Source organism: Falco biarmicus, chromosome 17 (assembly GCF_023638135.1).
Source record: "Falco biarmicus isolate bFalBia1 chromosome 17, bFalBia1.pri, whole genome shotgun sequence".
Classification (NCBI taxonomy): Eukaryota; Metazoa; Chordata; class Aves; order Falconiformes; family Falconidae; genus Falco; species Falco biarmicus.
The window spans coordinates 6,415,564-6,443,488 of NC_079304.1; the positions used below are offsets into that span (position 1 = coordinate 6,415,564).

At 40.9% G+C, this 27,925-nt stretch overlaps 1 protein-coding gene across 4 annotated transcripts in view; it reads left to right on the top strand.

Annotated features, from left to right (window-relative positions):
• MYO1D (myosin ID) overlaps nucleotides 1-27,925 on the top strand; it is a 163,228-nt gene that overhangs the window by 31,959 nt on the left and 103,344 nt on the right. For all 4 annotated transcript variants that reach the window (XM_056362172.1, XM_056362173.1, XM_056362174.1 and 1 more), the window contains exons 2-14: nucleotides 7,088-7,296; nucleotides 8,158-8,251; nucleotides 9,003-9,168; nucleotides 10,710-10,763; nucleotides 11,693-11,788; nucleotides 12,960-13,076; nucleotides 14,305-14,508; nucleotides 15,672-15,817; nucleotides 15,901-16,015; nucleotides 16,729-16,899; nucleotides 21,679-21,749; nucleotides 23,439-23,513; nucleotides 25,070-25,202. In XM_056362172.1, coding sequence (XP_056218147.1) covers nucleotides 7,088-7,296; nucleotides 8,158-8,251; nucleotides 9,003-9,168; nucleotides 10,710-10,763; nucleotides 11,693-11,788; nucleotides 12,960-13,076; nucleotides 14,305-14,508; nucleotides 15,672-15,817; nucleotides 15,901-16,015; nucleotides 16,729-16,899; nucleotides 21,679-21,749; nucleotides 23,439-23,513; nucleotides 25,070-25,202 — 1,651 coding nt within the window. The remainder of the gene's footprint in view (nucleotides 1-7,087; nucleotides 7,297-8,157; nucleotides 8,252-9,002; nucleotides 9,169-10,709; nucleotides 10,764-11,692; nucleotides 11,789-12,959; nucleotides 13,077-14,304; nucleotides 14,509-15,671; nucleotides 15,818-15,900; nucleotides 16,016-16,728; nucleotides 16,900-21,678; nucleotides 21,750-23,438; nucleotides 23,514-25,069; nucleotides 25,203-27,925) is intronic.

The following is a 27,925-nucleotide window of genomic DNA, read 5'->3' on the forward strand; positions in this document are numbered from 1 at the left end:
ATCCATAAAATAAGTTCAGTAATACCCAGCTGGGCACAATGGTCCTGGCAGCTTCTGTTGAAATGCCCTTCCAGGGCTGCCTCCCTGACAGCGAGCTTGCAGTTTCAAGCCTGTGTTGGCCAGGGTAAGTCCGTTCCCATTTTAGTTTTGTATGGGCCTGTGTAGTTTTTTGTTTAATTAGTTCCTCTGGCTACCTGGCAAGGTGATATTCATCTACCAATGTATTTGTAGAGTAATTACTTCCACCTTTTCCTCCTCCTCAGTAGTTTTGAGTCTTATGTACTTGTCAGTTCTCTTACATGACAAGCTCAAGGTTCTTCTGCACATGTGCTCCAATTCACTTCACATGTGATTGGAGCAGATGGAAGAACCTACCTGACCTTTGAGTGTTCTTTTTCTTTTTACTATCCTTTTACAGATTATGTGCTTTTATTTTACAGATTAAAAAGTGAAGAGATGATGGGTGGATAGCAGTCTGTTGCTGTCCCAGGCCTGGCTTTACTCTTTCCTGGGTAGATCTAGGATCATGGGATAATTCAGCCTCAGGAGGTCATTCAGGGCAGCCTCCTGCTCAGAGCAGAGTAATATGATTACTGCATTAGGATTTTACAGTGTTCCAGCCAGACTTTTCACATGGGAAGTGGGAGTGTGCTTTACTGCTCTAGGCCGAGAAATCAGGAGCAAGCTTTTTCCTCTACCTGTGCTCGATAGGAACTTTCTCATGCGTGCATTGGAATAAAACCACAAAGCATTATGTTGTCCTGGAAGCTTCTCAAAGAACTTCCTTTTGTCTCATTATCTATTTCAAGTCTGCTTGTGCCTTCTTATGCTTCTAGAGACCTAAAGAGTATGCAGTGCTTCACTGCTGTAGGAGAGACGGCTCGGTCCTGTCTGACACAAATAGAAATGAAAGTTCACTGATTCCAGTGGTTTGGCATTTTTTCAGTGCAAAGTTAGGACTTTAACTTCATGTTTAAGGAGAGGGACTTTAATATTATTCCCATTTCTAGCTAGCTATGTTTCACGCGTTTAACCTTTATTCAGTGTTCATTAGAGCTAGCTTAGCATCCATCTTCCATTTACCTTTCCCCTGACCTTACCTGGTGGGTTTGCAGAGCTGCATAGATGACTCGAGGGTCAGCTGTGTTGAAGCTGAATAAGCCTTGTAAAACTACAGTCGGTTTGCTTAAATGTTGGTTTGTTGAGGAAGATGTGGCACCAGACACTCGTAGTTTACTGTTTTCTTTTGAAAAAAAAATTTACAAAGGACTCTTTTAACCTTATTTCCAAAGCTGACTGAAAATTGCAGATGAATGAAGTATTCCTCACCCTGCCTTTTCTGCTCCCTCTGTACAGGAAAGGAGTGGTGCAGAATGCGCACTGAATGGCATTTCCTATTTTGTTAAACTGGCAACATCTGAAAACTGAATCCATGCAAGGACAACTGCAAGCAAAAATTTCATCTGTGTGTTAAATTAACTTAAATTCCAGGTTTTATGTCCCTCGGGTTGGATCAAAACATTGTAGACATGCATATTTAGAATCGTGACAGACTTGGATTGTTTTCCTAGCACAGGGAGGTAATACTGACTGGACAGTTTATTTGGTTTGTTTTTCCAAGTGCAGCAAGAATATTTTAGCTATAGTTCTGCCAACGCAAATCCTGTTTATCTGAGTTCTCTTCTGATGGGGTTGATTTGCTATAATAGTTTGAGTAATTTATTGAAAGACTTGAATGTCATTCTTTCCTGCTTGACAGCTGATTTTTGTTTTGAGCTTTACCTAAAATAAAGTCTTCAAGTAGCACTGAATTCCTAGTGGAGAGACCTGGTATCACATATAAAAGGCACAATCGTCTGACATACCAGTTGAAGTGTGCTTAAACAAGCTTGAGAAGAATAGTTGTTGCTTTGTGTCAATGCTATACGTTCTTGTATTTAAAAACAGGTAAATAAGTAAGACTTCTGTCAGTGAAATCCTAAAAGTCCTTTCCTTAGTGAACACATCCTAAAGGCCCGTCCTTGACTATCTACGTGCATCTCTTCATGAACACGAGTTTTAATTAAAATGTCTTCATGCATGTTTGCAATGAGAACGGAGTCAAAGCTTTCAGTAATGGATTTTTAATGTATGTATTTGGTGGTAAAAATTAAATAACCTAAAATCACAGTGGGTGTTTGCAAAAGGAAAAGGAATTGTCCCTCTTCATGTGCCAAAGAGGTGTATAGTTGCTAGATCGTTCTTCTTCCCCCGCATAAAGGAGGAAGGAAGAAAAAGCAGTATGCTCATACTAAATATTTCAGTTTGTGCTTTGGAATTACTAAGTTGGAAATGGATCATAGTTTGCAACCATTGTCTTTTATTCTTTTAACCTTCATGGTACTATGTTAGCTATTGACTATCTAGTGCAGGCTGATGCATCTGTAGCATTTCCGTACTTGAATTATTTGCTTTTTTTGTTAATGATTCCTTTACTTTAACCGCTGCTGTACAGTTAAACTGAAAGTCCGTCTTCAGCTGATGGCTGCGTTGTGACTTCTTGTTGTGAAGATGTTCTGTTTCTGGAGCATCAGGGAGCCCTGGGGGTCAAGAGCCTGACAGAGCACCTGCTAATGTAGGAAAGCTTGAGTGTGTCTGCATGTATGTAAAGCAGAATATGATGTCAATCTGTGATCGCGGGTGAGAAAGGAGTAGTTCCAGATGAGAGAAAGCCTTTTCCCAGGAGGAAGTGATCCATAATACCGATAGCCTACACTTCAGCTCTCTGAAAGTAACAGAAAATGGGATGACTGGTGACTTAATGTGTTTTTTCCAGCAGTTGTTCTACTCCTCGGGTGTTAGACAGGTGGAGGGAAAGACTGGCAAAAACGTGTTTCTGAGGAGCTGTTTCACAGCCCAGTGAAACCCAGCCCGTGATCTCACTGCGGACTGATCCCCTGGTAGCTGGCATGGGTCATTTCAGAAAGTATGCTGAACTCTAGAGACAGCAATAAGCCTGCAGAGTGCTCCTGCTCTCTGTGATCCTAACAAACTTCTATTTATCTTTTAGTACGGAGGAGTTACCATGTAAATGATTAATTAGAAATTCCCTTTATAATTTGAATTGCAGCATTTGGAGTGCAATTGCATGGTAGGATGCCTTTGTTTAACAGTCTGCATTCTGCAGATGTTGTTTTGGAGTATGGGTTCCAAGTCTTGCCAACTAACTCTTTTTCTTTATTTGTACTGAGTGCATTTGAAGTTGCATCATTTCCTCGGTAAGAACAGTTTTATTTTTGACTGGAGTGTTTGTCAGGTGGGAGAAATCCTAAATGTGAGTGCTCTCTGGTGGTGAACATTTCTGCTTCAGTTTTCTGGTTTCTGCAGTGCATTTTCTACTGGCAACTGAATGTGAACATGGGATGGCTGGACTTATGGATATATATTTTTTTTCAACTCCCTTTCCCTAAAAATAAAAACTACAAAACAAAGTAAGAGCCTTTTTCTTGCCTTGGCAGTCCTCTTTCCTGGACAATAATTTCTATGCTTTCAGATGATTTATGTTCTGTGACTTACGGATTTATATTTTCCCAGTATCAATCAGTGTTTTAACAAGGTAATAAAAAATAGTATAAAAAATTCTCATGAAAGAACTGATGTTTCTCATCAGTATAACATACAGGGATTAAATACGGTGACTTTCTTTTTGGTTGCTGAGCTAGTGGAAAATTCAGAAGATACTGATACAGAAATTATTCCAATAGAAACATTACAGGGAAATCTTTTCTCCTCAGAGTTGTAGCACAAGATGTGGTTTCCATGACGCATACAAACCAAGGTTTGACCGTGGGGTGTCGACCCCTAGGAGTAGATACAGGGGAGCCTTTTATGTAGTGTGCTGTAGATGGTTTTTAATAACAAAAATCCAGTTCTGTGTGTTCTGTGCTGGGTACTAAAATGATTATGCTATCCTTTAGGTTGATGAGCTTTCCCTTGGTGGAGTGCAATGCCCCAGCTGATAAGCCTTTCTGGATAGCTTCGATGTCTTGCTTTGCCACCTTGCTGTGCAGAAGAATAATGATTTGACACAGCTTGGTCTGCTGTCATTGGTTGTTTTCTTAAGTTTTCATGAGTTCTTTTTGGGAAAGGAAAACCACAAATCTCACACTGAAGCAATGCAGCTAGGAAAACAGCCGCTGCTGTTCTTGGCCTGCTGCTGTGCTGAGCTGTGCTATCTGATGAAAAGAGGCTTTATCAGCAAGGAGGGGTGAGGAACCACGAGCGACAGCTCCTTTTAGGACCATCGAAGCACAGCTCTGGAATTTTAACTCCGCTAATAAGAAGTAAAGAAAAATGAACAGAGGTGTAAACGTGGGTGTCAGTTGTTCATAAACCCTGTTCCTTAAAGCCAATCTGGAGAGATGCCCACCTGTCAAGCCTGGAGATGGACCTAGTCTCCATCTGCCTTTTGCCACAGAGATTGTAGACACAACTGGTCAGAGTCTAGTAAAACCTTTTAAAACTTGACTTCGAGACCAAATGTGAGGTCTGTGGCTTACACCCAGAGCTGCCAGGGGAGCGAGCAGGCAGTATGGCAGAGTGCTGTATGTGCCACATCACAGCTGTAGGGCTCCGAAGCCACCCTGCACCCCAGTCCCCCTCTGCAGCCGTGTGCCTGCAGGGCCGGTGGTGGGTTGGGCTGGTGGAGCCAAATCTCTCGGTTCTGCCTTTCGAGGCAGGCGGGGATGCTGAACTGTCAAGGGAGGAAACTTAAACTGTGCTCTGCTACTGAAAGTTTACATAATTCATTGCTTAAGGAAGAGGTCAAAGTACTGGGTACTGTGATGCTGACTTGGCACGACACTTCAGCAGAGATGTGCTTTTATTTCTTTCTCCTTGGCAGCTAAAATGCACCCCCTTAACCCCTCTGTGCTGTCCATGGACTGTCTGGCTGTGCATCTGGCAGTACAGGGGGGCTTAAAACCTCACCCTGAAACTGCTTTATCTTGATCATTCATAGTGCCTTCAGCGGTGGTTGTGTACCTGCTGTGCAGTAGCTTTTGGAGAGCAGGGTGTATGTTCTCCATTGCTTGCATTTTTTGGATGGCCCATCTCCAGAAAGATGGGAAGGATTCTGCTAATTTTGATGTCCTTGTAATGGTTTCCGTTACATATGTATGTCCCAGTGTGATTCGATCTCCTTGATCGAAACAGTGTTGTGTGTGTGTGGTTTTTTTTTTAAGTGCTCCTCTGTATATGTAGAGTCCCTGGTGCTCCTGAGAGGGCAGAAGACAGCAGCCTGGTATCCGATCCCTCCGCACACACACGTCTTCTGCCTGTTTGGTATCTTTCAAATGCCACAATTTCCAGCTGCTTTGTGCTTCAAATAATTAAAACTAGGGATGGGAAGTGACAAGGACTGTGTGTGTGAGGCTTCCCGTGTACCCGAGTCTGTGTGATTCTGTTTTTGCTTAGTGTAGTTGCCTATGTGTTACCCATAATTTTTGTTACGATATTTACTGGCCTGCGGTTCATATTGCTGCTGCTGGCCTTATCTTTTCTAACACACTTTTGGTAGCTTTCAAACAGCATATGCCTCTAAAATAGAAAATACTTTTGCATTTTAAGCTTGCTAATGCTTTGGGAAATACGTATCAGGACTACCTGCAGTTAAAACAATGCAGGAACAAAAAGATTTTTTACAATTCTTGTGTCTTTTTAGTGAAGTATTTCTGGAGGAGGCTAGAATTAGAGGCAAAAATAATTTTTAGAAAGTGGAATGCTGGTTGCTGAATTCTATTTCTTCAGTTTTATTACACCTGCTAAAAACTAACACTGCCAAGATGCTGCAGAAAATTCTCAAATGAACAATAGAAAATGTCAAGCTCGTCACCACATGGGGGTGGTAATAAATTCGATAAAGTAATAGTGGAATTTGTGCAGAGTCCATCAAGCGTTGGAAAGGTCCGGGTGCTCTGTAGAGGTGTTGTGGTGCCATCTAATGTTGGAAGATTTAAATACAGGATGCAGACCTATTTAATAGTAGAAATGCCATCGTTTGCCTGTTAATCTCTAAATCTGCTGTCATTCTTTCCTCTCCTGAGAATCAAATGATGTGTATGAATTCTTCAGCTGTTAATCTGAAATTCCTTCTGTGCTATTCTACTAAATAACTTTTGATAAAATATTTGGAAACATCTTTTAACTAAAACAGTTGTTTGTTTGTTTGTTTTTAAGTTATTTTCTGTCTTGTTTGCAGAAAGAATGCTAAGGGCCAAGTAGGGTTCAGGAAAGGTGTAGTTTAGGGTTGTTTTCACATGTTCTTAAAAACCTTTCACTTCTGGTTTAGCAGCAGTGATGATATTAAAGTGCCTTCTAGCGGAAAGGACAGAGTGGAAGCGAACTGCTAGAGCTGAAAGGCTGTAATTTCCTTCTTTGCTTGTATCTCTGTTTACTTTCCTTGCAAATGTGATTAGACCTCTACATGAGTGGCTTCAAAACTTCAACTTCTCTGGCCTGAGCTGGGTTACAGACAACTGTAGAATGTGGAAAAAGAATTTGCCTTTAAATCCCTGTTATGAAGCAGGTTATATAAGCTCATTGCAAACTCATGTTTACTTATTGTCAACTGTAGAAACAGTAAATTATATTACCTTAAATCTTGCTAAATAATTTTATAGAAACATTAGTTTCTGGCAGCATGATAATGGCAACAGAAATACCTGAATATGTAGACAGCTGACTTGATTGCACCAGCAAAGTGAAAGTTTGCTATACTCAGAAATATAGTTGGTGCTTGTATCTCAATAACCTGATCAGCCATGCATCTGTAAGTGAAATAGCAGTAGAAATTTCCTTTGTAGGTGCTAAGATTCAAAGCTAGCCCTAGTTCTTAGCCTTTGTAATATCAGGTCTCTGTGCAATATGCTAACATGCCATCTGGGCCACGCTGGTCAGATAATGTCCATAGTAAATGTTTTATTATAATTTTTTGGTACGACGATGGATTGAAGAGTTCACCTGATGAAATGGGCAACTTGCTTGGAAGATACATTCTGAATCACTGTTTGACTAATTCCCTTTCTCCCTTTTGTCTCCTCCTGGGTAGGTTCGAAAAAGGACGGATTTATACATTTATTGGGGAGGTGGTCGTTTCCATGAATCCTTACAAAAACTTGAACATCTATGGGCGTGACATGATTGAGCAGTACAAAGGAAGGGAATTGTATGAGAGGCCTCCTCACCTCTTCGCAATTGCTGATGCTGCTTACAAAGCAATGAAGAGGCGATCAAAAGACACCTGTATTGTAATATCAGGTAAGCTGAAAAAGCTTCTCATTATGATGAACACATGATTTTTGTGAAATTCTGGGCAGAAAAAGAGTTAATGATATGGCTAATGACAGCATTTTGTAAAAGAAAACTTAATCTTAAAACTGCTTATTTGCATTTGAATCCATGTGTGGAGACCTTTAAAATTATTTCTTATCTAATTCAAGAGCTGGTGTCGGTCATTAGCTTAATCTGTGCATGCAGGGTGATAACTTGAACATGAGGCCTCTGCTTGCTCTGCCTGTGTGAATGGAGATCAGCGAGAACAGGGTTCCTGTCTCTCTTTAGAGAACTGCTGATTTTTATCCCCTAGATGACTGACTGGCCAATGTTTTGTTCTCTGTTTCGATGGTTGGACTGATTGCTTGTCGTGGCTCTAACAGTGGGAGCAGGGCTTGTACCATGAACGGTCACTATCTGGATCCTGGCACTTCGTTTCCTTGATGTTCCTGTGCTTTAGCAGCTCTGAAAAGCGAGAGACCCGAGATGGTGTGCTGAACAGTAGCCTCTTGTATTGCAGTTCCCGGCACTGCTGCTAGCCAAGCCTCTGCGTGCCAGTCTTTCTCCTCTAACAATATTCCTTTTGATCCTCTGTGTGCCAGGCCTTTTACCGACCTGTGCAATTTTACATCATAACTGATTCTAAGTCGGCATAGCAGCAACAACCAGGCAGGGTTATGGCTGTATTTAGAAAATGTTCAAAGTGCATGCAAACAAGATTGCTTTAAAGAAAACCCCCAATAACAAAAAACCCAGACACCGTTGGGGTAGAATTGGGATATACTGTTCAGTGACGTGCTTTGCTTTTTTTGATCTGTTGTGTCACCTTTGTATTTATGCCCTCAGGTGAAAGCGGGGCTGGGAAAACTGAGGCCAGTAAATACATTATGCAGTATATAGCAGCCATTACCAACCCCAGTCAGAGGGCTGAGGTGGAAAGGTAAGGACTTGGCAGAAAAATAAGTGAAATTGTTTTGTTTCTGGATCTTCAGTGGACTGTGTAGCACTGTGTTATTAGATGATCTCTTGTACTAATAACATGCTGATTTTTACAAGATTTACCAAACTTCTTCAGATACTACTTTTACTTTGAGAATTTTGCAATATTGATTGCTAAAATCATGTAGAGAAGTTTATTTTGGAAGTTTGAACTTTCAAAATAAAACTCTGTATCTAGAAATAGTGTTTCCTGTGGCAAACTGCCTGAAATATGTGTACATTAGAAAAGCATGTGGAGTGCAAGAAGCATATTCCATGACCTTTCAGGGTTGCATGCTCCTGAATTGCAAAAATGTGCTTGTCAGTCCTAGAGTAAAATTTTTAAAGCGAAGAGTGTGGCTTTCTGCTGAAACAGACTTAATACCTGCCCTTTTGAAAATATCTTGCAAAAGAATTCAAGAAATTGTTTTGAAAACTTACATATGTAAAGGAACTGAATTTTTGATGCTATTTTCAGCAGGGAGATCTGATTCTTTTGTTTGCATTTTCTCAGCTCTAAGGAACATTGCGGAAAACTCCCAGCTGATTTCCCATGGGATTGCTAATGTCATACACATCTGCCCAAATATGTCATCATAGAACATCTCTGCTGCTACTAAATTCTTATTGAGAAATGCCTATGAAAAAAAGTGATATCGAGTATACAAATCTGGACTTTACCCTGTTCTGTTTTCCATTTCTCTGTACTACAGAGTGAAGAACATACTGCTGAAATCCAATTGTGTGTTAGAGGCCTTTGGCAATGCCAAAACAAACCGCAATGACAATTCCAGCAGGTTTGGAAAATATATGGATATCAACTTTGATTTTAAAGGAGACCCAATAGGTGGGCATATCAATAATTACTTACTAGAAAAGGTAAGCCACCCTCACTTTTAGAGGCTTTTGTGTAGTTACTTTTGCAATATGTGCTTTGCCATTAGAAAGTTTTCCTTTCGAATATGGTCTGTCAACAGGTGACATATGAAGGCATAGAATCTCACTAAATATAGGCCTTAATTTTCCTTCAAGAGTTAAAGTAACTGAAATGCTGCTGAAACACTGGCAGTGCCCTGTTACTTGAACACCACTACTTTCAGAGCTCACTACATAAGGACCTAGCGTTACTGAAAAGCTTATTTGCATATAGGTGTATGTACTTTGTATCCGGAATAAAAGCTGAGATTAATTTAATGTCTGCAAAACGCCTTCTTTATAAGTTCCCCCATTGAGATCTCACTGGTGAATAAAAGGAGAAGATATCCAGGTCTGGAAGTAGCAACAGTACGCTTGAGAAGTGTTATTCTGGAATAATGCCACAACCTTGTGTGATCTTTTAGTAACATTGTTTTTATATATTCCAAGTGATCCTAAGCATATTTTCATGTCATTATCTGGTGGCTGAAAACATTGGAATATGTAAAACTGTAGAGAAACTGGTCATGATCTATTAACAGTTCTAGAAATGTGAGACACACATGTCTGGCTTTAATTTGTATGTTTGATCACATCTGCTAACATCCTTTTTTTGTGTGTGTGTTTTTTTTTTTTTTTTACTTTTCCCTTCATTTCCCTGGAGTTTATTTTCAGAATAAACACTTTATTTTAACAAACAAAACAGCAAAACCAAACGTTTAACATGTGATACTTCCATGAAAAAAGAGGATGGGGCTGCAGCTGCAGTAACTTAAATCCTGATCATTTATTTAATATTCTTGACTTTTACCAAGTTAAATTTATTTCCGTTTTGAAAGCAGTTGAGGTTCTGGTCCAAACACAAGCAGTTAACAGAAAGTGACTTTGCACTGCAGCAGGATACATGCCTCATCACTCTCCATAGCTCCAACTTAGAGAATAAAATAAGGATACGTTGCTTGTTGGCTGCATTTAACTTTTTTTTTTTGCTACTGATTTTGAATGAGTGCTCTGAAGATGGAGCTGTTGCCTGCCCCCTAAAACAATGCCCTTGTGTTAGAACAGAGTGTTCACTTGTACAGTGGCTGTGTGCCTTTTGTAGGCCTGTCCTGGGGTTGTAGAAGTGGTTACTGGGCCCTCACTGTGGCCCATGGAGCATTTATTTGTAGTCAGAATCCTGTTTTTCAGTTCCAGGGATTAAATGACTCTTAAACTAAAATGGAGTTTTGACTCTTCCATGAAAGCAATTCTGTAGTTGCCACATGGATTTCCTGGTTGGAAGTAGGAATCGCACCTGTTAAGCAAGCTGGTCTTTTTTATTATAGACTTCAAACTCCATGGTCACGCCTGGCTAATAATGTTCCTAACAGGCTTATTGTAAGATAAGATTAATTTGGAGGTGTCCTAGCAGTGGTGAACCCATGCATTAGTGTCTAAGGGGAAGTGCTGGGGAAGGGCCATCCACATCCAGAAATGCCTATCTTTGTGTTTTGCTTCCCACCCAGTCTCGTGTGATTGTGCAACAGCCGGGAGAACGAAGCTTTCATTCTTTTTACCAGGTTAGTATGAGTTCGCTGAAGCAAATGACTTTTCCCAGGTTTCCCAGACGTGATAGGCAAAAGGTTTCAAAAGCCTCTCGTGTGTTTTGGAAAGGGTTCCCTTGTTGTTGCATCTTGGGTGATCTTAGGTTCTTTAGTTCTTTGGAGAGGCCTAGTCTGGGGAAGGAGCATGAGAAGATTTATTTTTTTTCTATTCTGCAGTCCCATATTAACACATTTGTAAACTTAAAAGGAGGCTAACTAAACAAATATGGTGGAATATTGGACTTTGACTCTTTGGTTTATTTGTAATAAGTCGAATCCCTCAATTTTCTCTTGAGGCCTTTAGTCCATATGGAAGTAATTTTATGACAGCGAGTTCAGTTTTTTCCTTGTAGGGGGGTGGTGGTTCTTTTTAATGTCTTCCATATTGCATGGTGGTTCCCCTGTGTGTCCCTTGGGGGAAATGGTTGGCCTATTAGTTTAACCTTTATTCTCAGTTTTGCAGTGAGGGAAACATTATTTGTTTATTTTTTTCCCCACTTATTCAGTACTCTGTGATAGCATGTTAGCACCTTTCTCATGAATGTGTCACTTCCATATTGGAAAGTCTTTGTGTTTAACAGAGAAGGTAAATGTGCTTGCCAGGGCACATCTGTGGCATGTCGCAGATGTAAATGTCTGGTCTGTGAAGAGGTTCAGGCTTGTTTGCTAAACAATTGTGTCACTCCAAAGGACAGTCACTTAAGCAACCACTTTCTGGTGGTCAGAGCCCTCCAACAATGTATTTTGCATATGTTGTGCTTGGGACTCCAGATACTGTAGTTGATTCTTCTGTAGCAGTACGTTAATGTTTTTTGATGTTGTTTGTCAAGTGGATGAATAAGAAACAGAAAACGGAAGGAATTTACTTTTTTCATTCACCGTTTCTTAAAATACTCTCTGTACAGCTCCTCCAGGGGGGGTCTGACCAGATGTTACATTCTCTGCATCTTCAGAAGGATGCATCTGCATACAACTATATCTGTCCTGGAGCACAGATAAAGGTGAGCGTGTTGTTAGTGAGTTAAACGTAATGTCTTAAAATTATAAATGCTTCTTGAAATACTCTTAAGTATTGCTGAGCTAGCAGAAGCTGAGACCAATGGGAAGGTGACACCAATTTGCTATTTTTAATATAGTGTTATATACATATATAATACATATGTTTTTATATATATAAATAAATTTATATATAAATATACAATATATATAAATATATTTTTAATATAGAGTTTCTGGCCCTAGAAGACAAAGTATGTGTGGACTTGTGCATACTACAGTTGTCTGCTTATAAAAAGCAATAAAATGTAGTCAGAGACACATCACCTTTGTTAGTAAAGGCAGATATTGGACCCATTACCAGTGACAGACTTTTCATGCTTCGTAATGGGTAAAACTTAAGCTGCTTTCTGGATCAAAAAGCCATAAAGGCTAATTCTTTTACAGTAGGTCTATTTCAGTTACTGAAGCATTCATCATGTCTGACTTGCCAACAAGGGGGCATCTGAGCAGGAAAGAAGAGAAAACAAATTAATAAAGTTTTTAGGACAACAAGATCCTAAACACTTTAAATATGTCTGGAGTTTTCCCTAGTGTTGCCCCTCTGAGGCAGGGTCCAGATAAAATGCTCCCTGATTTCCTGCTTGCTTTCTTGAGATGCTCTTTGGCAAACAAACCCACAGACTTTCTCAGATGCCTTTATCAGCCTCTCTAGAAATTTGTGGTGAAAACAAACCCAGATGATAGGGAGGGGAGGGAGGCGTAGGCACATCTTGAGAAAGATGATGACCAGAAATTTACTGCTGGTGCTCTGCAGCTTCTGCTCAGAGGGTCTGACTGCACTACTTGTAACTCTTGTTCTGATTTTTTTTTTTTTTTTAGTGCATTGCTGCTACTTTCACGTTAAATACCACTGGGAAAGTATTGAACTATTTAGTCGTGCTGTGATGGACTTCTGTGTCTCATTGCTGCTAGTATACATGTGTGTTCAGTGTGGGGTTCAGTGTACAAGCATATGGCATGGCATTAGAATAAGCTGAGAAATCTCACAACAGTGTCTTGCATCTGAAAAATAGCAGAGAACAAATCTATTTCTCATGGGATTGCAAAAGCTTTGCTTTCTCATAGTTGACTTCCATTAAGCACCTCATGTCCCGGACATCTCTTTCCCCTCAGTGTTCCATCAGTGACGGTGCGGAGTTCAAAGTGGTAGCTGATGCCATGAAAGTGATTGGCTTCAAGCAAGAGGAGATTCAGACTGTCTACAAAATTGTGGCAGCCATTCTTCACTTGGTAAGCTCTCTTCTCTGCCTGCAGGTATGATTAGGCTGTTGCTCTTCAGCAAGGGTCAAGCAGTATATTTGTACTTCCAGCAGCTCTAACTTTCTTGCTGCAGAAGTAGCTGGAAGATGTGCTGGCTGGAAGTTTACAACTTCCAGTGGTGAGTGAAACTCCTCAATGAAATAGGACACTGCAATAATGGTAGAGGATCACATTTGTTCCTGCGTATTCCACATCCCAAAACAGATGTGCCACTAAGCACTGGGAGCTGCTAAATGTTCTGAAAAGGAATTGTTTGGGTTTGGCAATGGAGCTCTCTCCATGCTATCCTTCTGTCTCCTTTTGCCCTCACAGTCACCATCACCACTGTGGTTTTGCTGGAGGGATGGTACTTCGTGGTGGAGGCTTGAGGACAGCCAGATACAGGAGACCTCTTAATTCTCTGTATTCTGTTGTGAAGGAAATCCCTCCTGCACCAGTATTCCCCTGGGACCACAGAGCCTCTTCCCTTGCGCAGTGTCCCTGTAGCTCTCGTCTCTTGAGGAGAGAGGCACCACAAGTGGGCAGGAGGAGGGTGGCAAAGAAAACTGCTGCTTTTTCCCAGCTCTTTCTCCTCCGGCGTGATGCTGGGGAAGGAATGGAGGCAGAGCAGGGTCAGGCCATGCAGGCAGGGTTGTGACCACCCACTCCTGCAGTGGTGTTGCTACGTAATCCTGGTGCTGCAGGTATTCGGTAAGAAATCTGTTAGGGTAGTGTGCTGTCAGTCCAGTCTTATTAGCAGTGCTGACTTGTCAGCTTCCCCAGAATATTTCCATTACCTTCATGGGCAATAGCATACAGTAAGAATTGCTGTAAGAATAGTGTTTCCATGGCGAGCTGCAGTGAGGATGAAATGCTACATCCAGCATTTGTGTACTTGATGTAATTTCCCATCACTAGACTCTGAATCTTGAGACAGTGTTTGATTAAACCTCTGGAAGTGTTTGATATAATCTTTTTTTCCAAAAGCAGAGCTGAACACTGAGTAGCAATGCTTAACTTTGGGTCAGGCTTTGCTGCTGCCACTGGTGTTGGGGCTTTGTGGGTACATGGAAATGCAAGGCCCACCGTTCTAATGTGTTAGGAGATATACTGACTTGAATAGCAGGTGGAATGTGGGTGAACTTGGAGTGTACTGATTCATATTAATAAATGACAGACTGAGAAATTGAGAAATCTAGTTTCTCATTACTTATTTCAGGGGAACCTGAAGTTTTCTGTGGATGGTGATACGCCTGTGATAGAAAATGGCAAGGTCGTGTCAATCATCGCAGACTTGCTGTCAACAAAATCTGACATGGTGGAGAAGGCTCTTTTGTTTCGAACTGTAGCTACAGGTCGGGATGTCATTGATAAACAACATACTGAACAAGAAGCCACCTATGGCAGAGATGCCTTTGCAAAAGTGAGTTTAAATTTCTTTGCATCCAATTTTATATGGGACAGTAATGCAGACGCATTTCTTTTGCTTATGCCTGTCGGTTGAGTTGTACTTAGTGCAGCAGAGAATGCAATGCCTGTGGAAGGCATTCGATATTGAATTGCTTTCAGAATTGCACATTTTTCAGTGCTCAGGTCCTAGTGGGATTCCTGGGTGGATCAATGAGAATAGTGCTTGCTGAGACACAGGAAGCCTCAACTTCATGCAGGTTTACTTCTGACTGTATGCACCCCTGTGTTCTGTATGGAGATTGCAGAGCAGCACCATCCCTGCCCTTCCCTGGTTATGACACAGCATGCACAACAACCAGCATTGCTTGAGGCACACAAAAGAGGGGAGGGAGCTGCAAGCCTGGCTTGCTGGCATCTGCAGAAGGAATACATTGTACAGGGCTGAATCTTTTGCAAGATCTGATTCTTGACTTCATTTAGCAGTTAAATTCAAAGAGTAGAGTGGAACTGTAACACCTAGAACTTGGGCTGAAACCCAAAGTGCTGCTGTCTTTTTTTTTTTTTTTCTTAAGGATGGATACTGATGACAGGAGGAATGACAATTGTCTTTCCTTAGCTAAGAAATCAATTGATAAGGGAAGAACGGATGAAGTTATGAAGATCCTTGATTATTAACTTGACGCTTTTTTCCTAAGATTGTATGTTTGCACAGCTTCACAGTACATTTTGAACACGTAGACTTTGAAGATACCTGTGCCTACAGAACATTTTCTTTATGAAAGTTGAACAGGAATATTTTACTGCCATTGTGTTTGGTTGTTAGGTTTCTATAACTGACCTCTCACTTGCTCTTCAATATTGTTAGGTAATTCTTAGGAATGGAAGTTAGTAGGCAGCTGAAAAGCAGACTGGAATCAAATGAGGGGAACCGCTGTACCTAGTGACCTCACCAGCATTTAGACTTTGTGTAAATGACTTTTTGAAGAAAGAAAAAAATATTTTCATAGAATATTTTCTTCATGTCAGTAGCTGTTCACTTTCAGCAGAATGTTATCTGTAGCTTTTGTGTAGTTAGGGCAGCATCTTGAATTAAGCTTTGTAGCACCACATGTTGCATTTACCAGAAAGAACTGAGACGGATGCAGGCAAAATTCCTTGGTATTTGTTTCCTGGCAGGCTATATACGAGCGCCTTTTTTGTTGGATTGTAACACACATCAATGATGTGATTGAAGTGAAGAACTATGACACTACAATACATGGGAAAAACACAGTCATTGGCGTCCTGGATATCTATGGCTTTGAAATATTTGACAATAACAGGTGAGCCATGTTGTTAAAGCACAATGCTGTGCCTTCTGCTTTTCCCAGAAAACTCATCATCTTTTTTTCTTATGTTTTTACAGTTTTGAGCAGTTTTGCATCAATTACTGCAATGAAAAACTACAGCAGCTCTTCATTCAGCTGGTTCTAAAGCAGGAGCAGGAAGAATACCAGCGAGAGGGAATTCCCTGGAAGCATGTGAGTTATTTGGCAGGGGAGGGAGAGGTCGGTTTGGGGTCACTGTACCAGCATAAGTCCCAGATCTAAAGTTGCACCACATGTAAATGCCTGTTGGAATTGATAGGACATATGTGTCTGTGCCAGCTGTACTGTCACACTTGCTGTCTGGAAATCAGGCTGTGGAAGAAGCTAACCAATTATCTCACAACATGTCTTTATTTGCAGTGGTGTGGGAAAATAAGTGACTCCAGATCTGAGTTAAAACATACTGTGGCATCTCTGTGATGCCACACACATCACACAGTGTGTTTCTGTTCTGAGTGCTCATGTATTTTGTCTAGTTGTAGATATTAAAGTGTAAAAATCTTTGAGTTCTCCTGTTCAAATTCCTTTCAGAATGCCAAGGATAAGATGCACAGTTTTCACTGTGGTGACTGTGCACAACTGAATTGTAAAAGATGTTTTAAAGTGCTTTCTGTAGCAGCTGATTTTTAGCAGAGGTCATGAGATTTATGTGAGGTGTTTGAAAAATCACCTTCTCTGCTGTTTAGTCGTAGAGAAGTAGCCTGCTTAATTTTGAATTGGTGATCTGCATATTGAAAATTGATTGCTTCTCCTATGAACAGTGGGTGCCATTCAGTGGCCAACACTGCTGTGCTCCTTTTTCACTGGCCAAAGTCACAAATATACCTGTTCGGGGTTTTTTTGTTGTTTTTTTTTTTTTTTTACAGATTGATTACTTTAACAATCAGGTCATTGTTGACCTGGTAGAGCAGCAGCACAAAGGGATCATTGCCATTCTGGATGATGCCTGCATGAATGTGGGAAAAGTTACAGATGAGATGTTCCTTGAGGTTCTTAATAACAAGCTAGGGAAGCATGCTCATTTCTCCAGCAGAAAGGTAAGTACGTACTCCTCTGAACCCTCAAAACTTGTTTCCTTTCTTGTGTGATACCTTTCATATTTTTGTAGGTGTAGTGGAATGAGGAAAAAGACTTGGAAGGTGGCTGGGGTTGGAATCTTTACCATCAAATGTGAAATGAAATGCCTGAGAGCAGCAGCAGCTCCCAACTACGGAGCAGGCTTCCTGCTCTGGGTTTAGGTCGTGCCTTGGGTGGCCCTGTATCCGGCAGAGGGAGCTGAAGTAGTCCAATGCGCGAGCAGTTTTATTCCAGGCATAAAAGAAGCATGAGCTCCTGCCTTGACCGTATCATGATGTCATCTATAACCAATCAATGTGCAGTTTCAACCCACGTGACATTCTTCCCAGGCTGCTCTAATGCATAGTGACAGTGAAATTATTCACACTTCTGCATTATTACAGCACTGTGATTTATTTTTTTTCATCATTATTGGCTACAAAACGTGCTCATCTCATTGTACCTATGATCATCCAGGCCCCTCGACTTGCTTTGGTTTTGGTACAATGTACGAATTAAAAGGCTTTATTTATTCCTCACTTGCAGCATATTGAAAAAACAGTCACTAGCCTGATTAATGTGAGAACCTTTTACACTGAGTAATCAGATAAAGGCCTTTAATTTATTGACATCTCTCTACTCAGAAACGTTGTTTGAAATACATCGTTTGGAAAGCTGCTTCCCCCCTTCTCCCTCCCACCCTGCCACAATATTTTATGTAGGTCAGAAATACAAAATTAGCATGGTTGTGTAAGATATGTGCTAAAGGCTGCCTTCAGGGAGGCTGAATATAGACAATAGATCTGGATGTGGCTTGTTTGGGTAGAGGCTAGGACAAAAGGAAAATAACCACTTTTTCCTCCCAGATGTGGCTTTCCTTAAGTGCCCTTTAGCTGCAGCACACCTGACATCTCATCTGCCATCCTCACTAAGGAGCAATGGGGGGAGTCTTGCTTTCTGTGTTAACCTAGGTTTTACGTGCATAAGCAGTAGATGAGCTAGGCATAGCATGTTCTGAGTAAACTTACCCAAACCCAAGTATTTTCATGAAGCCTAGTCTGAGTTTCTATGTTTTGATGCAAATTGCTTCCTTTAGTAGTACTAATGATTGTGCATAGTGATGTGTAGGGGGATGGAGTCTTCAATCCTCTGCAGTGGGGTGGTGGGGGAAGTGGTCCAGTTTCTGGAGCTGTCTAGCAATGGGTGTAAGCTGGTAGAGAAAGGAGTTCCGTTTCTGTTCTAGCCTTCCCGCATCTGCTAAGGTGAAATGGTTCTATCATGGAGAGAGCAGGTAGTCCTTTGGTACAGTGAGGGAAGAGGACTGAATTTCATAAAGTATATGGGAAGCTATGAAATGAAAATTTTTTTTTAAAAAAAAGATTGTCCTTGCCTTCAGGAGTCCCTTTACAGCATAGGAAACATTAAAAGAAAATATTGCCAGTTGCAGCATTCCTCAGTAGGGGGTGGCATTGTCAGAAAAGCATTTGCACAGACTGAGGGAAACAAGGAATACTGCTATATAAATAATGTTTATGGAGGGTATGATGTATCTTTCTGGCTTGCTAATTTCTAGCTGAAATCAATATAGCCTTGAAAAAAATGATCCATAAAACTCTCAGCATCATAATTATTTTTCCCCCTCTTGCATCTTCGCAGATGTCCTTTACCAGTATCAAGATACTTAATCAGTTCCATCTAGAACTGCTGTAGGAAACCTGAGCTTTCTAAGCCAGCCTTCTCTAGCTTGAATTAAAACAAGGGACCTGATTTCATTTCACAATTTGCTTTTGTAGACTGCAGTTGTTCTGTGCACACACTATAAAGTTCAGCGTATATCAAAGCTGTTCCTAAAGAGTTAAAGTATGTGTGCTGACATGTTATGGGAATGCTCCCATCTTTCAGACTGAGCTAATGCTTCACTGCTCCCTGGTAGAGCGTGTTGCACACTGGCTCCATGTGGATAAGCTCTAAGGGGCTGCTGTGCCCTAAATAGTAGTGTCCTAATTTGTGTACTGCATGTCTGATCTGCTGCTGTCTGCTTGGTTGTCCTGGTGAAAGCCAAATAAACCACAAAAAATACGGGTAAACACTTCCACTATAGGTATTTGTCACAAAATTTTATGTTCCTAGAGCATGGGTTGTCTTCCAAATTGTCTGATGCTCACCTAGATCTGTAGACATGCTAACTGTGCTGATAGTACGTCTCAACATCGCAGGTTCATTTTCTCAATCTCTTCAAGTTCTGATTTTTTCAATTGATCTTATACTTTCAAAGGGCCAAGTGCAGTGATAGACAGTCTGTGAATTCCTAAATCTTCGAACTTGAAAGTGTCAATTTCAACAAACTGATTGTGATGGGAAGAATGTCAGAAGGTCCATTCTAGTCCATCTGGTGTAGTATCTTCCAAGAAACTAGGCAATAGTGAATGTCTATGTGGGAGAAGAGTGCAGGACAAACATGTAATGATAACTTGATATGCTCCCAGTTGCTGCTGATGTGCAGTTCAGGAACCTCCTCAATCAAGTCCTTAATAGTTTTTTTTCTTTCCTTTTTTTTTTCCTTCTTCTTTTTTTAAGTGGCAAAGAATTCCACAGCTTAGATATTCACATGAAGGGTTCCCTCCTTCCTGTTTCCATCCCTCCTCCCTTTTCCTTTTTAGATTATATCTGTTGCCTCCTAGTTCTTGAACAGTGAAACACAGTTCATGGTGTCTTCCAGTACATCACCTCCATGTCATTTGCCATCGTCTCCTGGCATTTCTTCCTTAACCTGAAGAGGTTTAGTTCATTTGGCCTGTCCTACCATAGCGGTCAGTCAGTATTGTTAATCATTTTTGCCCTTCTTAAAGCCTCTTCCAGTTCTCCTGTGTCCTTCTTGAGATGGAGGGTAGTTAAGGTACTTGTTGGATTGGGAATGGACAGTATGGGGCCCATCATTTACGATGAACTTTGGCTTTTCTCTGTGTATATCATATGTTGACTTTCATTTCCTCTTTTTTGCTGTTGCTTTAGCCTCTTGTGTCTTCCTGCAGTTCTTTTACTTCCCTGAATAATTAGGTAACATAAACAAACTTGCTGACCTTCCTACTACTCGCAGATGATAGTTCATTTAAGACGATGTTTATAGTGTAGACCTCAGAACAAAAGTTCCCTGCAGGACTCCTGTTCCCATCTTTCCAACAGTGAGGACCCTTTCTCCTATCTTTCCTAGCAGCTTAAATTCTTGGAGTAGTTAGCAAGAGACCTTGTAGAAAGGCTCAGAAACCCAAGCAGACTATGAACTGTATTGATATACTTTTTGGTTTGGGTGTTTTTAACTAATTTCAACTGATTTGCCCAGTAGACACAAAGCTCAGAGAGAAACACTCCTTAAAAAAAATAAACACCAAACCAACAACCTAAGATCATGTTAAGCCACCTTCCAGTCTCCCCAGTACTGGATGAGTTTTAGGCGAGAAGCTTGTGCAGCCAACCATGTCGCAGTTGTGGTAGCAACAGTTACTTCATTCCTTTATGGTTTTGCCTGTTGTATACCTCTTGGGCTGACACCTTGGTTTGAGATGAATGTTTTAGGTGGTTAAAAACAGGCATTACATCCTCTATAGCCCCTTGCTGGTGAACACAGCTGCAAAAAGAAAAATTATTTGTTTTCCTGATATGGCCTCATTTCTTTGTTTTCCCTGTGTTCCTGCTGCACCTTGGTCATCTATCAGCTCTGCAGACCCTGGTGTGCTTCCTGCTCCTGCTAAGCTGGACGACTTACACCTTTGTAACCTTCTGTATACCTTGTTATTCAGGTTTTTTGGTTTCCTCCTTGTAATTTATTTTTTTTAAATATATTTTATTTTATTTTACATCTGTCCATTTGAGCTAATCTATTTTCTACTCTTGTACACAGGTGAAGTTTTTTGGACGATATCTTTCTGCTTCTAATAATCTCTCCTGCCCTGCAGTTTAACTATGCTATTTCCTCTTTTGTTTTCCCAGGACTTCTGGTGGATAGTGGTTATTTGCTCATAGCCCTTGGTGTTCTTAAATGATGCCCATGCTTCCTGCAAAGACTTAATTCATCTAACTGCCCCTTCTGGCTTTAAAAAAATCCTCATTTTGATCTTGTTGTCCTTTTTTAATTAAGCGGAAACTGATGGATTTTTTGGCTTTTGTTCTTCCTGAAGGGATGAGTGCATTATGGCTACTGCTACTGAATGGCTGCCATGTGGGCATTTGACATCTTTGTAGTGAAGGAATGTAATGGGATGTCTGAGCTGAGAGCAGAGGGCTGGAGCGGTGACCGCTATGGGTGGATCTCACTGAGGGATGTTAGATATCTAGAGTGATTTGGGACAGAACAAGCATTGCTGTTGCAACTGTCGTATTTTGATTGCTTCATTGCTTTATTTCTTTGCTGAGGAGTGATACTGCAATGGAAAAAAATATAAAGGAAGACTTAAAGTCATATGTTAATTCCTAGGTGCAATGTTACTCTACATGCACAAGTGTTCTTTTTGCATAATGGTGTTTCTGAGATAGTATCAATTTTTTAATAAAACTGTAGGCTCTTGCAACTTGGTTTTGTACAAATATGTGTTCTTGTAATACATCCATGACAAAATATTATGAAGCAATGTTATAACTGTATTTCACATCCACATATAAAGCGGAATGTCTATAGTTTCCATTTCTATTTCCAGTGCATATTGCTTTTCCATGAAACTTGAAAATCCACAGGTGATGTTTTAATGTATGTGAATTTATTTTAGCTATGTGCAACTGACAAAACACTGGAGTTTGACAGAGACTTTCGAATCAAGCACTACGCTGGAGATGTGATGTAAGTTTCTTTCAGAAATAAAGTTGCACCTTCTATTTTTGTCTTTTAGCTAGCTTTGAAGTGGTACAGTATTCTGATTTAATGCTGCTTCTGGTGTGAACCAGAATAGCTGTCATCCAGAATTACAGAGTGCAGCCGTTCCTTATCAGTTAAATCTTAGGCTGGTTACTTGCTCTACAGAATATGATTTTGTACTTGGAATTGAAACAAAAGGAGAATATGGGGAGGGGAGATGAGAGGACAGCAGTGCTTCAGGAAAGTAAAAGGGTGTGGGGGGGAGAAGCCAGCACTGTTTATGCAAGGAAGCTGTGCTGAGCTAATAAAATCTGGTTTAGACATCTGTTTAGTATGATTATATAACTCTCTGGCTTTAAATTCTCAAATCATTTTGAACAGACTGAAAACACAGGGTTAAACTGCAACAAATATCAGTGCAAGGAGCCTTCCCCTTTCAGGTTGAAGTTTTCTGTACCCGAAGCCTGCAAAAATGTCAACAGCATGTGACAATAACACGAAGGAAGATTAAGTAGAAGGGAAAAGATGCACGTATGTTAGAAACTGTTCATTGGGAAGGCTGTTGTCTGCAATATCACTGGAGTGATTTAATGGTTTAGGATTTGTGTAGACATCCCATGTCAGCAGAATCTAAAGGGAGTTAATAGAGACATAATTTAGGATTTCTTTTGCCTTGGGATTAAATTTACCTTTCATTTACAAGGGTAACCAGCGTGATCATACTGGAGCCCAATCAGTGCAGCTAGATTTTTGTTCTGGAGTCTTTGTTGAGCAATTACTGATAGAGATCCCTGATTTCAAAGCATTTTGGAGGAGAAGATACAAGGTGCCATATCAGGGGTTGAACCTTCTGTGTTGCCAGTTTGCAGGAAACCTTTATAAAAGAAAACTGAAATGCGGAAATATTCACAGATAACGTAGTTCAGGATTTGAGGATGGCTTCGTGCAGGGATTTGTGGGGCTCTCGATCCCAGTGCCTGCAGTGCAAGTGCAGAGATCTGAAGCTCAGGAAGCAACTGTGTGGGAGTGGGTGAATGGGGAGATACTGCACTTCTGAGGACAGTGTTGTCTGTCTTGTCTTGAAGAAGAGTTGAAACTGTGAAGTGGTAATCTTTTGGGGGGTGTGTGTGTGTATTCCCAAGACAGTTCCCTACTCTCTGGTTATAGGCTGCTCTTGATTTCAGGCACTCTTCTACTAGAGAATATTCCTTGATACCAAGGGAAGGGCAGACTAGACATTAAAAACCAAAAACTTCTGTAGGATTTAACACAAACGTCTGCTCTGAATTTGGAGGCAGAAGTAATGAGTGTCACTCTTGAATTTGGGCCATCTACAACTTGCTTAAGTCCTGCTAGGTGCCTCAGCTGACATGCTCTTCACCTGCATAGTTCAGATAGAGTTCTAAACCTAGATTTAAGTTGCTTCTGGAGTGGAGGTGGAAACCTGGACAGATGGATCTAAGTCGCACACAGTGCTCATGCAGCAAATTAGTTAGTGATAGGTTGGGAAACAGAGCTGGATTCCTGATTAGCATCTGCTGTGTCTGTAGGAGTGCAAGGATGCTGATTCCACACTGATACTAGCAGCTCAGAGGAGGACTTTGCTTCTTTGCAATTAACTGTTTTCCTTTTTTTTTTTTTTTTTTTTTTTTTTTTTTTAATTTATTTATTTAGTTACTCAGTCACTGGATTTATTGACAAAAACAAGGACACTTTATTTCAGGACTTCAAGCGCCTCATGTACAACAGGTAGGAATAAAATTATTAATGAGGTGAATTCAAATCTGACCTGTCAGAATCCTTGTTTATAGACCGGGTGCTAGAAGAGAAATATTTTCACTGATACTATCTTTACTGTGCATGCAGTGCTGGTGAATAAACACATTGCTTTGGGATTTGATCTTTGTCTGTCTACTGTAACCCAAAGACTGTTAGTCTGATATTTCAGGATAAAGTCCTTATTCTGTATATGTTGTTTTTGTTTTGATATAACCTTTAATTTAACTGAATTTACAGTCTGTCTTTGCAACCAACACCAACTCGTTGTGCAATCAAGATAGCTGTGCAGAGATTACCTGTGCTGCTTGATTTGCCATTAACCAGGTTATTGGACCAGTTGCAAATGTACCATTACTGATGTCTCCTTAATCAGTGCTAAAGATGCTGAGTAGCATTTGGTCAACAACAGATATCCTTGACCCCAGCTAGAAGTCCCTGTTTTGAAAGAGAATATAGGGCTAGGGGGCAAAATGGGCAAATAGATTTGAATCCTTTTCATATGTGCAGTGACGTGAAAAATTTAAGCCATGTAGTTGAGTGTTTTAAATAGTAATTAGGCAAGTAAAAATTGCCTTTGACAAGCCAATTTGAAATCCTATCAAAATGTGTGTGTATACCTAAGTGCCTCAACTGGCTGGCATTAAACATGTTCTAATTCTTGTGTAACTGTGGCCTATCTCAACCTTTCAGAGACTTTGCTCAGGGGCAGAAGTCAGCATAAAATAGCCTGCAGCTGCATGGACAACAGTTTACCTGGTTTCAGAGCTAGTACAACTATTAACTGAGTTTACAGTCCTGTTATGTTTACTCAGTGTACTCCCTTGAACAGTCTTGCTGTTCCTGTTTTCAAGACTTCACATTAACCAAAAACCTGCAAAATATTTGCTGTACAGAGGTTTTATTATATTTAGCCTCAGTTTTCTGTTAAGTCTCTGGTAAAGACTATTCACAAAGACCACTTACAGCATATTAAAGCATGTGATAGATTGGCTGTTAAATTGCTGTAACTGCATTCAGCTTTTGTCTGTTCCAGAGTTCTTGCCATCCATCATGGCCATTTTACCTCACTTTCAACCCTTCATGAAAATATAAGCTGAAATGTATACATTATTTTTTATATAAAGAATGGTGCAGAAATACAGTGTGAAATCAGTTCCAAGTTTCAAGGGAGGAGGTTGAGGACTGTGTTCCTACTCATTTCTGTTTTGATTACATTCCTTATGTTTGTGTCAGTAAGGCAGGCCCTGCTTTTGATAGATCACTTCTGCAGGATTTTTACTATCCCATTACTGCACATCTTTATCTGAAGAAGAGAATGCGCTTGTTATTCTTCCAGAATATTCAGTTATAAGCTTGAACCATATGTTGCTCAAGAGCAAGAGTTACTTTGCCCAGGAGTGTCATATTGGTTTGGCTGATAAATTTTGGGCTGAAAACACCAGTAGATCTGGACAGAAGCAAGCTGTTGAATTTTGAATGTAGTGGAAGTGCTGTTAGACTGTGCAATTAAAGAGACTGTCTTTTAGCTCTAATCCCGTGTTGAAGATGATGTGGCCTGAAGGTAAATTGAGCATCACTGAGGTAACCAAGAGGCCTCTGACAGCTGCTACTCTTTTTAAGAACTCCATGATTGCATTAGTGGACAACCTGGCATCAAAGGTAAATATTTCTGTTTCAAAATTGACTCCCAACTTCTGATTAGTAGGGTGTAGCTTCTCTGTGGAGAGGCTGCCATCCTCCTATCGCCATCAGTTAGAAAGCTGAGCTGAGGAATGGCAGATGAGCTTTGGTTGTGTCAATTGGCAGCTGTGAAGACTTCGTAAGACAGTTATCTGCCATCCCCGCATAAAGAGGATGGATTTTTGCTTCCTCTGTGACCAGTGTATCTTTCACTTCTGGCAAAGCTAATCTCTCTTAGGTAATAATTACTATATCAAATAAATAATCATCTTTAACAAAGCTCTTTTGGCAGACGGCCCAGAGGATGTAGTTTCACGGTGGAGAGATTCTCTCTTTCTGGCTTTTAATGCCAAGTGACTTCTGTGAAAATAGAAGCAGACCTATGTGATTTCATTCTTTCCTCCTCTTTCCTTTGTCAGAGAGTGAGAAGTGAAACTTTCTATTTGACTAAGTAATTAAGTTTGATAGTAGAAGGTATTACCCTGGCAAGCAGCACTTTGTGTGAAAGAAAGGTAGGTAAGGGAATGAACTGGGAAAGTGGTTGGTTTGAACATGGTGCAGCCAAGTGGCAGAATGAGGGGAGCAGTGTGATCCCTTGTGTGAGCAGACATCACTGAGAAATATTTGGGTCTTACTGATGCTGGGTAACCTTGCTGGGCTTCTGGCATTGTGGTAGTGTTGTGGAAGGGGTGTGCGGCCACCAGAGATGAATAGTGACCCCAGAGCAGTGGTGTACGTTGGCATTTAGCATAATTAAGCAATAAAGGGCGATGTGTTCTGACTATCTTCTTGGCAGTTGTGGTAGCAAAGGAGGTGTTGCTGGCCCAAGATCTGGAGGGAGAACAGGCACACAGATGTGGTAAGGCTAGGAAAAGCTTTGTAGAAAGATGATCCTTATTCTAATAAGATGACCCTGTGAAGAGCAGAGCAGTAGTTGAATTTTTGCTTGGAGTGGCAGCCACATGAGTGTGTCTTCATAGGTGCTGTATTGGTCAGAGCATGGTCATACAGTACTGGCTGTGCACAGAAAGAGAAAGATATCCTCACTAGGAATATTACAAGATATAATATATTGCTTCATGTTTTCCAGAATTAGATGAAAACATGCTTGCTTTATATTTTTGAGTTCTAGTTCTGGAGTGGATTTAATCTTCAGCAGTAAATCTGCAGGATGGTGTGCAAGCCCAGCCAAGGCTGTCTCGAGGTGCTAGCTGAGCTTCCTGACTGAGTGACGAAGCCCCACACCTCTCCCCAGTACTATTTGACTAAGTGCTACTAAGGGGATCCCCTTGTTAGCTCAGTTGAAGGTCAGGTCTTACTTTAGGTTGGCACCGTAAGTAGAATTGCAGGAGGTCCTACCCCACTGCCTGTGAGCCAGGGAGGAGCTTTCCTGGATGGCAGATGATGAGCTGTTGAGGCTGAAGAGGGTGGCTGTGACCCTGATGGAAGGCAGATAGGGGCAACCTTTAGTCTGACTTTCCAAGGAGTCAAGATTTACCTGATCTGTCAGTCCTCCAAATAATTTGCTGGCTAGCCCTGACTTAACTTTGGTATAGAGATGACAAGAACCCAGAGAGGTTTCTTTGTGTGTTGTAAAAATGAGTAGTTGGGGAAGGAAAAAGATTCTGATTGATGTTGTTTGTTGTTAATGCAGTTCTCTGCCATACAGAGCACTCACGTTCTGTCTTGGCTAGCCAAACGGGTAGGGAACCTGATGCACTGCAGTGAGGCATTTCAAGCAATACAGACAGAAACAGCTGGTGGTGTTGTAGTGGAGGGCTGTGATCAAGGCGGGATAGCTGGGAGCTGTTGGCGGGGAGGCTCGGCAAGCATTTGTGGAAAAACTTATTTGCTTATTTATTGGAAAAGTTATTCTAGGCCACCTGGTATTTGTAAAAATAGTTAAGTGAATGCTATGCACTGTGGTGGTTTGAACAATTCCTGCAACTCACAGCAGGAGCTGAAGAGTTTAAATGGCCCATTATCCATCTTGAGTCAACAGGTACCAAAATTCAGCATTGAAGGCTGGCTGACTTATGTGAAATGAGTTAGTTTCAGTCCATTTATCACTGGTATCTCTATCACAAATGCCAGCCTTTTCCAAGGATAGGGCATAACCAGGAACTGTTTCTAAGTCAAGTTTAACCACTAGGAGGTTCCTGTGTGTCTCTCTCTATAGTCCTTTCCCACTCTTTACTTTCCCTAGACTTCCATTGGGAAACTTGTATTAAAGATGTGTTTTTCCTGATTTTCTGTTGAATAGCAATGGAGAAAATTGTCTCAGAGCTTTGTATTTCCAGAGAGTTACAGATTCCATTAAAGGGGAGGCTCTGGCTAAACAGATGTGTTTGTCGGGCCTTAAAAAGGACTTTTGCCAAGCAGAAAGGAGCCAAAGGCTGTCTTGCTTGTGCAGTGTTTTATGGCCAGTCTTTAGCATGATAGAGGGCTGGAACGAAGCGGGTGAAGTTCACACTTCGGAGTCTGCTGTTTGAACACGTACAGGGCTAACGCTCCTTGCAGAACAGTGTTTGTAGGTACTTAAGTTTGCAAACTAAGTTACATAGTTGAGCTTTGGCTATTTTTAGTGGAGAATCTGGCTGTCCTGCATCTTAAACAAAAAAAAATTGGTGTGACCTATCCTGAAGCCAAGCTTATGTTACTTTAAAGGGTCTAAATTTTGGTGTGTCCTAGAAAGGAGAGGT